The 12,227-nt window shown below is 52.8% G+C and overlaps 1 protein-coding gene across 2 annotated transcripts in view; it reads right to left on the bottom strand.

Moving 5' to 3' along the window:
- Positions 1-2,926, bottom strand: part of LOC112589571 (tetraspanin-5-like) — a 91,817-nt gene extending 88,891 nt beyond the window's left edge. For both annotated transcript variants that reach the window (XM_025303417.1, XM_025303418.1), the window contains exon 1: positions 2,414-2,926. In XM_025303417.1, coding sequence (XP_025159202.1) covers positions 2,414-2,503 — 90 coding nt within the window. In that variant the 5' untranslated portion in view covers positions 2,504-2,926. The remainder of the gene's footprint in view (positions 1-2,413) is intronic.
- Positions 2,927-12,227: the final 9,301 nt, after the last annotated feature.

Raw genomic sequence — 12,227 nt, 5'->3', positions numbered from 1 at the left:
GGGCCATTCGCGGCATTCTCGGGCCCGGGAAAAAATGCAGCGTGACGAGAGAGAGAGAGAGAGAGAGGGAGAGATAGATAGATAGATAGATAGATAGATGGATAGATGGATAGATGGGTAGATAGATAGTTTATTGACACCCTGGGGAAACAACCCCTTGGGTTACATTAGAAAGACAGGTACACGCCGACGGCTATGCGAGACCCGTGATCATACAGAACGTTAAAGAATGCATTAACATAATATAAAGAGAGAGAGAGAGAGAGAGAGAGAGGCAGCTCGCGATGAGCTTCCTCTCACCTGCTCGAGCAGAAATCAAATACGGCAATTTTTTATGCCTGATATGGCATAACTAGGCAAGCCATAAGAAGGCATTACAAGTGGACCTTATCCGGTCGGAATGTGGCAATGGTCTTGCAATATTTTCCGGATTATACCCTGACGAGCAGCGATGACGTCATTATTTGGATGCCTGATTTGGTGCTGATGGGCATTTGATCAGGTATCTCGATTTCGGGCAATTTTATCAGGACATTATGCAGCAGTGCGTTTCGCTCCTGATTGCGTGCCGGATCCGATAAAGTTATCCGGGCCCTATCTGAAATTTAGAAACCTAGGACTGGGTTTTAATACGGCCGTGGGACGGATGTTCTGCTCGGGTGAGCGACGATCGAGCCCCGTCGAAAAATCGTCCCCGCCGAAACAATGACGATTATGTGTTCGATGCAATTTGTCGGAAACGCAGAGAATTAATTCGACAGACGGTCCAGTCGACACTATCTACTTGAATGTCCAACGTTGAACGTTATTTTTGGCCGACTGTGAAACAGCCATACGGAGAGTCAAAGATACGAATATCTTGGCGTATTGATCGCGCCGGCGATCCGAACAGCGGCGCGATAAGTCCGAGAGATACTTACCCGATCGCCTTCGGTTGTCGAAACGGACGTTTATACCACGCGGGAGAGATTGACGTGGGAGCAAATTACACAACACGGCAAGCCGATCCTCTTACGATAAATAAGATTTTATTATTCGAGAGCACGCGGAGCGCGAGATATATCGTAATTGACATCTGTCTAACTGTCGGCACGCTACACAACGCCTCGGCGGAAATTCTTCGGCCGACATGACGGACGTAATCGCATTCCGCCGGCGGAGATTTCGCCCCGCCGAGGGTGCTGGAAGCTCCGCGAGACGGCGAGACGAAAAGCGCGCCCGCCGAGTATAATCGATACAAATCGCGCGCGCCGATGATGACTTTTCCGTTTGACGTCATTCAGATAAGAACGCGGAGAAGCGCGATGAGAAGCGCACAGTGGCTCGAGATATACGGAGTGCTCCAATTTTTTTCTCTCTCTTTCATCCTCTCTCTCCCTCCCTCCCTCTCTCTCTCTCTCTCTCTCTCTTTCTCTCGGCAAGCGCGCGCGCACACGCGTGTCGAGTGCTTGCCGTTCGCCGTTGAACGTTTCATCGCGAAACAACCGCGCGCAACGATCGCCGTACAGTCCACAAATATTTTCACTTTGCACGAGATCGTTGTTAGACTAAACATCACAATGTACCTACCCTGTTCGAAAGCGCGGAGGCTGGCGCTCGCTGGCGCGCGCACGCGTCGCGATAATAAACCCCCCCTCGGCCGTTGCAACAAGCAGGACAAAGGGCTGGAAGATACGCGAGAGCATTTCAGCTGGACCCTCTGCAAAGTGTTGTCCGTTGCTACGTTGTGTTTCTCGCGGCAAACACGCGCGCGCGCGCCGATAATGTCTTCGCAAAGTCCGCGTAACGTCGCGATAGCGCGTCGGTGGCTGCGCGACATGCCGGAGCTTTTACCGAAACTTCCCTCCGTCGAGCCGCGGTAGCTTGCGCTTAACTGTTTACTGCTAATGAAGCTATCATTATCCGGACGGTAACGCGCCGCGGAACTTTTACGGAGGCGATCTAAAGAGGACTCTAAGGAGGCGAAACGCGCGATCATCCTTTCGACGAGGACGACGACGACGACGACGACGACGACGACGACGATGTCGCGCTCGTCTGTGATATACTCGGCGAAAGAGTCGCAGGAAATTCCATTCCGATGATGACACGCCTTGGAGGATCTTATTCCTTCGGGGATAACGTCCGCGCGATTTCTGACACGGCGAGTCTCTCGTCGGTTAAAGGAGGCTCCTTCGGAGCCACGTCCTCCTGCCGTTGCCACGTAGACTCATGACGTTCGTCAGCGGCCCGGCGACAGGCGCAGCTACGCGAAAGAGGCAACGTCATATCCCGCGTCCTGCGATCCTGACGCGCGCGATCTCGCGGGACGCGTCGACCACCGCGCGCGCGACTCTCTCTCTCTCTCTCTCCCCTTCTCTCTCTCTCTCTTTCTGTAGCGCGCGCGAGCGCTGCTCTCGGCGCCGGTACTCACCCAGAACATGACGTTAAATCCAAAGATCACGTACTTGAGGCAGCAGCTCACCTCGCTGGTATCCCTCCGGTACTTCCGCACGGCGGGCATGGCTGAGAGACATTTATCTACCGGTCGCACGAACCGCACGCATACGTGGCCAACACAAACAACACAGCGGAGCGGAACGACGGATGTACGCGCGCAGCGGCGGCGGCGGCGGGGGCGGCGGCGACGGCGACGGCGACGGCGAGATACGGGAAGAAAGGAGGGTTGCCGGCGGGGGGAGCTGTGTACGGCTACGCTTCACATACAACGAGAGGGCACACGAGCACCTTCAGCGCCGATCACGAGGACGACGTCATGGCCAACGCGCGCGGTCGCGAAGGGCTTTCGCCTCAAGCCGCCTCTCTTTCTTCTTCCTCGAGCAGCTTCTTTTTCGGAACACCCGCGCGCTCTTCCTTTTGTTCTTTTTCTCTTTTTCTTTCTTTTTCTCTCTCTCTCTCTCTCTCTCTCGCGCGCGCGCGCGCTCTCTCGCTCGTTCGTCCTCTCGCCCTCCCTCCCGTTATCTATTTTTCTCTCTCGCTCTCTCGCTCGCTCGCTCGGACTCGGTCAATCAGCTGATCACAGTAACGCACCGTACCGCAATTACGACTGCCGCCATTGTCACGTCACGGCGCGCACTGCTCACAGCCGGATCAACGAGACTGCCAGCGAGTCTCCGCCGTCTTCCTCCCCTCCCCCCGTACTGCGCTGCACCGTGCGCACTCCGCCACCCCCGTACTCTCTCTCCCCCTTCCTCTCGCGAGCGTCTATTTCCTCCCCTCCGCGATGTTCCATGTATCGCGCTCCCACCTGCGGATCGCTCCGTCGACCTCTCTCTTTCTCGCCCCTGTGCCCACCTACCTCTTCCCTCCCCCCCCCTCCGCACGCCCCTGAGCCCGCCACCCTGCCCGTCTGGCCACCTTTCCCCTACCTGGCGGAAGCCCCCTCTAATACGTCGCTCTCTCCTCCAGGAGCGGCTCTAGGTATCAACAGAGAGAGAGCACGTGTTCTCTCGGTGTCTCTCGTGTGAGAATCGGATCCTCTTGGCTTCTTCTCCTCTCGCAGGCGTCGCGCCTTCGTCGTTCCGTCGTTCGGAATTTCACACGCGACGAATTTCACAGGAGTCTCGCAGAAGCGCGAGCGTCGCTTGCCAAGGTCGCGGAGACAATCCGTCGAAATATCCACTTGCGGGAGGAGCTCTCGGGTTTATTCGTCGCGACGATGAACGCCGCGATGATCTCCTCGGGTCGGACCGTCAGATAGACGCCGAGAGGGCCGCGTTTGGCGACGCGGTTGAAGGTCGAAAAATCCGCAGTGCAATCGGAGCGTGAATGTCACATTCCACGTGAAGTCGCGCGCGCCGGAAGCCGCGCGGCGGCGACGGAGCGCGCGAAAGGAAAGGCGGCTTCCCGAGCGCACAGCGAAATTCGCTGCAGGCGAAAGGAAATTCAGAGCCGATCCTGCGCCCTCCCTCGCGTTCCTTCTCGTTCGCTCTCTCCCTGTCACTCGGTGGCCTTCCACCCCCGCTCTCCCCGTCGCCCCCGCCGAGCCCCCCCCCCCGCTCGCCGTCTTCACTCCGCTCTACCCTCGTCAGACCCGTTGTCATCCTTCTTCGTTTTTCCTTGGTCCTCCTCTTCTTCCCTTCGCCTTCCACCCCGCCGCGCTCCTCGCCGCCCCTCGCGAGCCCTTCGCCTCGTTCGCCTCGTCATTCGCTGCGTCCTTTTTCCCGACGATTGCCCGTCTCTTCTTCAACTACGTCTCCATTAGCGCCCTTTTCGTGTTCGCGTGCGCGCTTTTCTGCGATTTCGCGCCCGACGCGACCTTTCGCGACCCTGCGAGTTTGCGGCCCGATCGATCGATCGATCGGTCGATCGATCCGCACCGATGCTGCGATCTCTCTCTCTCTCTCTCTCGATTCTTCCCGACCTGCTCGCTTCCGCGCGAGCGGAGTTTATCAATGTTTCTTTTGCCGGAGGACAATGAGCACGTTTAGTGCACGTGAAACGAGCGCTTCTTGTCATGACTCATCGCGCGATCGCGCGTCGCTTCCACCGCGATGAATCGAAATTACCTCGGCCTTTTCCCCGCGGGAATGCCGCATCCCCCGTCGTTCTCCGGGCGTTTCGCGTCGCAGCGCCGAAAGGGTAACCCTCGTTTTACGAAGGCGGGGAAATAATATTCGCGAGAATGCCCGGCCGGGGGAGTCCCGCCGACAACAACAGCGCGGTTCCAATGCCTGTTGTGTCCGTTTGTGTCCGTCGTGCGCGCGCTGCTTCACTTTCGCTCGCCGTGGTGTACCAACGCAGGGTGCGCGATCGGGGCGCAATTAAAATCCAATTTATCCTTAAACCGCCACGCGCGTCAACACATTCGAGTCCATTTATAAATGCTCGCAAGAGTCTCTTCTCTGTACGTGTATTATTTGCGCCGCGGGAAGTGGAGCAGCGACTCGTTCTGCTTATTTTGGTCTTTCTGAATTCGAAGTAAACATCTGCCGGGGACCGAAGGTGGTAAATGGAGCGAGCGAGTTTCGCCGGGAAAAATTTCGCAAGATCCGAAATATTGCGAGTGTTTGACGATGAATCAGCGGAAGCAGATTGCAGCGGGTCGAAATATAAGCTCTCTCGCGGCGCGACTCTCTCGTTTCTTTTTATATCCTCACACTTATCTCACGCGAGAGTAGCGGTATGCGTATGTAATCGTTTCATTTGATCTATCTTCCCCCTCGTATATCCCGTCCAGTTTTATTGTTGCGCACGACCGCCAAGCATAAACGTCGCGCATATCGTCGGAAGGTTCATGACATCGCGCTGTTTTCGTACTGTCGCATGCTAGCGTGACAATTCGTCTTTAAAACGTGTCACGTGAATAATTTCCAACGGAGAGCGATCGCTCGCGCTAACGATGATATAAATTAACTTATATATCGTCCTGTCGCTTTGGCGTGCTCGCGCGTGGTTAGTTTTAAAATTCAACCATGTCCATTCTCGGCGCGATCGCGCTTTCCTTTCGAAACGATACGTCACTTTAGAAACTATGAATAACCCCGGTTACTAAGACCGAGATTTTGGTGCGAGTCGTATTGATGAGTTCTCGACTCACGTCCCGTTGTTATCCGAAGTGGAAATATCAGAGAGAAAGAGAGAGAGAGGGAGAGAGAGTGAATGGGAGGAGGGGGAGGCGAATGAAAACGTACGTTTAAGGCTTTTGCTTTCCTGAGGCAGGAACTCCGCGTCGACGGTGGCGCGATAGTCGTCGACGGTAGGAAGAAAAAGCCTTTTGAAGCGTCTCCTCTTCAGCGTATGATAAGCGAATGATAAGCGTATGACAAGCTGCGTTGCTCCCATTGGTCGTTGAAACCCAGTTAATCGTTGAAACAATTGGTACATATTGTTGCATTCTGCAACGGTTGTGTTCACGCGGAAAGAAAAGTAAGTGCTGATTGCAGTAGCACCGACGAGGTAATGCTAAGGACTGTGTCAGCCCTGAGTAAATTTCCGTATTGGCAAAGGGGCCCCGAGGGGTCTGGAGGTAAGCCAAGAGTCTTGATGATACCGACTGTTCTTTCAGCTACATCGAGGATAACACGGACATTTGAACACGTCATACGATCCCGAAAGAATAATCCTAAATGGATTTTCACTGACAGAAACGTTCGATGTCAAAGAGTTTAAATCACGTTGACGATATCACCCTATTTTCTCAGTCAACGTATCATAATTATACATTTGTTTACCTATAGTAGTCAACTAATTTTTTGTGTGGAAATTTTTTAAGTGGAAAGATGGCAACTCTCTATATTGCAGTAGGTCAAAACAAATATTCACTTGTTATCATATATAAACACGTGTAATCGGAGAGCATAGATAAATCTAGAGAAACGGTGAAATACCCATAACGATACGTTATGGACGTATTAAATTTGTAGCAATTATTAGAGAGCATTGTGACTGGTCTTTGCAAATTATCCAACCAATGGGTTCGACCAATGGGTAACATAATTCACTTATCATGCGATAACACTTTGTAAAAGCACGTTTTAGCAAAGTTCTCATTCTAACCGCTGAGAACTGTCGCCACCGTCAACGCGGAATCTCGCTTGAACGAGCAGAAGCCTTGTGCGAATGAGACGATAAATATACAGGGTGTCCACGTCGCAACACGCGACACATCACTTCCACCTCGTTGCGCGCGCTGGTATACGCCAGTCTTCATCTTCTCAACGATAACTCGAAGCTCCACGCGATCGCTTCAAGAGTGGAAGAGAACTTTTCCACCGATCTCGACCTATTCTGTACGCACCCGAGCTTTGTCGCGTGTCGTCAATTTTAATTGTTTTTTCTAAACTAATTTTAAAACTAACCACGGACACCCTGTGTATACGACCAATGTGTCGAAGTAGATTCACGATCGCCTGGTCGCCTGGTTAAGTTCGTAGGCTGTTTTGCATAAAGAGCAGATTAAGAGAACGGCAAAGTTCGGCTGGAAGAATGATAACCGTTAGTCCGCCACGCATAACCCCGAAATCGCACTCGCTCGTATCGAGCTCGCACCGGCTGATCCCTTTTTCCACAGCGTATCGGTGCCGCGACGTGCGCGCTTGCGTCACGGCTCTTTTCCAGACCGACGATAATCGTGCGCGCGATGTACGGTTACCTCGTACTCGTTGAACTCGCGCGCTTTTTCAGCCGTGTCTGCGCCAAAGACCCGGGGAGTATTTCCGCCATGTCGAAACTCACCACGGAGGCGCTAAACCCTCGCGCGCGCGCGCGACTTGGCCGACGGCCGACGACTCAGACCGACGTAAATCACCCGATCGCCCCGGCGGAACGACATTAATTTCATCGGCATGGAAACGCCGCGTCGAGCGGCGAAATGTTTGCTCACGCGTACGCACACCATAGGCGCTACGTGTGGGAATTATTATGGAACCCAGGGCCTTATCTCTCATTACCATATTCTTCGCGGCGCTTCCTTGTTCCCGACGTAGTGCACTGGCACCCGGAAGCGACGTCGCCTCTTCGTGCTGGCTGAGACACGAGTACAGTACGCAGCATTTATCTCGGGTCAGCCGGGGACTTAATCCGCCGGGCTGGCTTATTTCTGCCTTTGCCCTCCTGCCTTTGCCTGTCGCTTTTCAAAGCGACGGTAAGCGAAGGGAGGCAGCGAGAGCTGCCTAAGGACGTTCCGCGTCCGTCGCTCAATTCGTCCGCCGAGACGATCGGCGCGCGCGCGCGCGAGAGAGAGAGAGAGAGAGAGCTTTTGTCCGAGCACCGAGCTACCGAGCAACGACTCTCCTCGGGACGTAAAATCTTAAACCTGTTCGACTCGTCGGGAGATTTACGCTGCCCATTAGTATCAGTTTATGTCTTTGGGTCAGGCGCGCGAGAGACGTGACCCGCGCCGATCCACGCGCGCGGCCCAGTTGTGCTCGACTGCGGCCGTCGTGACTTTGCGCGAAGAGCCTGTCGCGGGTTAGGTAATGAGATTTATTGTCGCCGACGAAATATATCGAGGCGACGAGAGAGGGAGAGAGAGAGAGAGAGAGAGAGGAGAGAGGCGACGCTGGATCGCAAAATGGTTGAGACACGATGATATAAGAAGCGCATCAAGTTGTCACGATCGAGAGCCAATATTAACAGGCTCGCGCGATGTAATCGGCGTAATGGCGGCAGTCAAAGTAACAGTACACGATGTAAATATCGCCTCTGTGTGTGTGTGTGTGTGTGTTACATCGAGCGAGTGCAAAAGTTCTGATAGATCTCGCGACGGAAAAATGGGCTCTAAGTAGTTTTATGAAAAAAGACTCTAAGTAGTTTTATGAAAAGACGATTTACTCATTCCGGCAAGTCAGCGTTCAAAATATCGTCTTTCCAACGGTATCTTATACTTGTACATGTTTGTAAGTGTTGCCATAAAACTGAATCGGTCACGATGATTTTTGAGGGACTCATCCCCAAACTGTTGCATCTAGCGTGATATTTGCACGAAAAAGGAGCCTCAGTCTTCGTGTAAATGAAGAGAGGCCAGACGAAAATTCGATGACGAGAGACGATGACTCGAGTCTGCTGACGCGACTGGAAAAGAAATTTGTCCGAAGAGCAATCAGCTGCGTTAAAACTCGGTTGAGACGATCGAACACGATTGGCCGATTAGAAAACTCCCAAGATGAATGTCCGAAATAGTGACCGAGTAATTCCTCGTGAAAGTAAATGAATAAATTAATAATACACGTGTTAAGCTGAGAGGGAGCTGACTTGGTTGGGAAACTGAGACACTCGAGACACGGCAGGGATCTTTCTGCTCCCAGAGACCGGATTTTTCCATTTTTCGGTCCTTTTTCGCGCTGGGCAACGGGAAATTCAATCGCGTTAACGTAATTATTTTTTCCGTCTGACAAACAGGAAGTACGACACGCGCGCTGCGCAAACCCGTCCGTGGCGGTTTCTCGCGATCGCGATACTTTGACTCGCACCTTATTTTCCAACGTTCTACATCGTTTTGCAACTATAAGCGTACTCGTCGATCGACCGCTGCGGCGCGGCGCGCGTCTTCCACTACTCGTCGCGCCGTGGGCGAGTTTGACTCTTCTCGCGATGCTTCCGGGAGAGTTCGGTACTTTCGTCTCTCGCTAATTAATCTTCGCCGCGGTGTCGCGTTCCAAAATCCAGATCGAGTGATACATCGCCGTCGTCAGCGAGACCTCGACGGTGCGATCGTGAGGCGAACGGCGACGACATTTTCCGTTTTGTTGATTCATCACGAACTCAATCTCGCGACGTTTCTCATCGGCCGCCGCGCGATTACAGGCTATGAAATTCCGCGTTTCTTGCGGGCTCCTCGTCGCACCGCAGCGGTACTTGATTACCTTTCGTTAAGGAAACCTCACTGAGAGTTCGCGGTGGGCTGACCTAGTGAGACCGTCAGCGTGCGAAAAACCAAAGCCGCGCGCGACGTGCGTGCGCCCGGGGCTCGCCGAGTGCGGTGAACCGACAAGTAGGCGAGTCGCGATTACGCATTAAGGTGTGCAGATCTACAACAAACAGACAGACGTTTCATATTAACTATCGACGTCTAAGATATCGTCGACGAGTGACTGGTCGAACCGCGCGCCGCCGATATTCCAACACTTACCACGGCTTTTCAATTTCAACACATGCTCGCTACGACTGATAATGTACAAAGTTTAGAGTAAGAATTATTTAGGACGTATATTTAGGACGAGTATAGATCCACATACGACGTCGTTGACGTTATAAATATCAACGAGTGACAATCCTTTGCGGAAAACTGTGAGATTGTCAAGCGCGATTCTTTCAGGCGCAAATTCGAACGTGAGGAAGAAATGGCGAGAATAGCGATTGTTATATATATGAGAATTCCAGTCGAAACGACATTGTTTGTTGACAGAAGTGAAGAATACAATTGTTTTATTCCTTACTTGGAGAATTCGGAATTGTTCAATCGATGGTTAGCACTAAATCGCTCTTAGGGGCACTTTTTTAATTACCAACCGCTCATTTGTGGATGAAGATTACTATCGGAAGAGATTTATTAGACCTTAATTGAGTAATCATAAGTGTCTTCGGAAAAAAAATGAAAGAGAGACCAGAGCCAAACTAGTAAAAAGAAAATCACAGTTATCCGGATCGTTGAGGCGCTTCACCGACGTCCGTTAAATGTTACAACACGTGAGCAAGCTGAAAGCGGCCGCACGACATGTTTATAATTTTCTGCGATATCTCGGTATAACATTTCTCCGATTGGCGAAGGTGTCCCCCCTCCAACTGAATTTGACATTTCAGCGGAGGGCTCCGCCGAGAGAGTTTAAACACGGCATTAGCTCGCGCGCGCGCGCGGAGCCTCCGATAAATCAAGCGGATTATCCGCTCGGATGAGGTCACTCGCTCTCTCGGTTTGTACAATGGAAAAGAGATATGGTGCGTTCGGATTCGCGCAAGCTGCCTCGACCGGCGAACGAAATTTTAATGGACGACAAACAGAGTTATCGAAGTAAATAAGCTGTCGGGCCCGTGGAAAAATGGCCGGCCGCGCGTTACGCGAGAGAATTGAAGTCTCTTTAGAGCTTCTCACAGCTGACGCGCCCGATATCGTTCTGTCATTAGTACAGTGTATTTATTATTAGCGAACGCGCGCCGAGCGCTTAATGTGTCGGCATTAAGGAACAATCCGGCCGTTGTGATGCGAAGCACACACAGAGAGCGATCCATCATGAGCGATAGAACGGGGCAAAATGAAAAACAGATCGGTGTAACAAGTAACGCTGAAAATAATAAGAGAGAATAAGAGAGTTCGTTCCCGCTCGCACGCATTTTGCATACGCGATATCGTTATCAGTACGGCGGGACAGGTTGACGGTGAGCAAATGTCGTGATTAATCGAACGGTTAATTAGCGTTCCGTTATCGGAGAGGATTTTTAGCGTCTCGTGAAACATAGGAACTCGGGGCGATCGAATCGCGTCGAATTTATTGAAATGCCGGTTGCCGTGCGCGCGCGGGAGGAAGAGGAAGAGAGAGAGAGAGAGAGAGAGAGAGAGAGAACCGTTTATTTCCGTTCTACATAACGAATTATGATAGGTTGCGTGTCCGGCGACGCTCAACGTCAGGCTCGTTAGGTTCTTAATCCCACCGGAATCGCACCCTTCGATCCCTCGTCAAGCTTGACACATTATTATTACATATACCCGTCGAAATTACGTCAATTTACCCGAAGGAACTCCACTTTTTGCGAAGAGCGCCGGGCGGATTCCGCGGTCGCGTTCCATATTCCCCGCGACCAGGCTCGGATTTGAAGAGAGGCAGGTGCGTCGTGCGTCGGTATGTTCGTTACAGAACGAAAGGCTCTTTCCTCTCTCTCTTCCCCCTCCACCCTCTCTTTACTATTATTGCACTCTCCGCCTGTCTCTCTCTCTCCCTCCCTCTCCCTCTCCCTCTCTCTCTCTCTCTCTCCCTCTCTCTCTCTCTCTCTCTCTCTCTCTCTCTTGTTATTTTTAGCATCACTTATCGTACCGATTAAAAAAAAAAATTTTTCCTGCAGTACCACTCATTTTGTTCGTCTCTTTGCGCGCATATATCGCATATATTTTTTCACCCGTCGCCGCACTGCCGTTACGTTCTCGGAAGGCTTGCCCTAGAACGCCGATGAACATTGGAAGCAATTACTTGAATTACGTCGAAAGACGTTTGAAATCATTCTTTTGAACGCCCAATCTCTCTCTCTCTCTCTCTCTCTCTCTCCGGTCTCTGTGGGATCGCGCGGCAAGAATTTTAACAAAACCGACGACCGAGACGACTCGGGCGTCCCGAGGTGACAGGAATGCGCGAGGCGTTAACGCGCGCCGTGTCCTGAATCGCGTGACACGCGTTTCGTGCCGGGGCGGCCGAAGCTGATGACCCAGTGAGAGACCCAGTGTGTTCCGTGCCCCCCTTGGTCCTCCGCTTTTCGAGTGTTCGACTACTGCTCACGACGCATCGGCGCGCCGTAGGTCACGACTTGACCCAGAGTACCGCGGGCGCTGGGCGCAGTCCTCTCTCGTCGGGCTGATCGCGCGAGTCATGACGCGGCTCGGCTCGGCTCGGCTCAGCGCGGCGCCGCGCCGCGCTGAGCCGAGCCGAGCCGAGCCGAGCCGAGACGAGACGAGCCGAGCTGGCCGACGAAGAGGACGAGGTCTCCTCTCTCGGTTGGAGAGGCAACCGAGAGAGGCGATGTGCACACGTGCACCTCGGGGCATTCGCGGGTTGTGGCAGTCGGCTCTTGAAAGCCGCCCG

Source organism: Harpegnathos saltator, unplaced genomic scaffold, assembly GCF_003227715.2.
Source record: "Harpegnathos saltator strain DR-91 unplaced genomic scaffold, Hsal_v8.6 scaffold540, whole genome shotgun sequence".
In the NCBI taxonomy this organism is placed as follows: Eukaryota; Metazoa; Arthropoda; class Insecta; order Hymenoptera; family Formicidae; genus Harpegnathos; species Harpegnathos saltator.
This window is presented reverse-complemented; position numbering and strand designations above follow the sequence as displayed.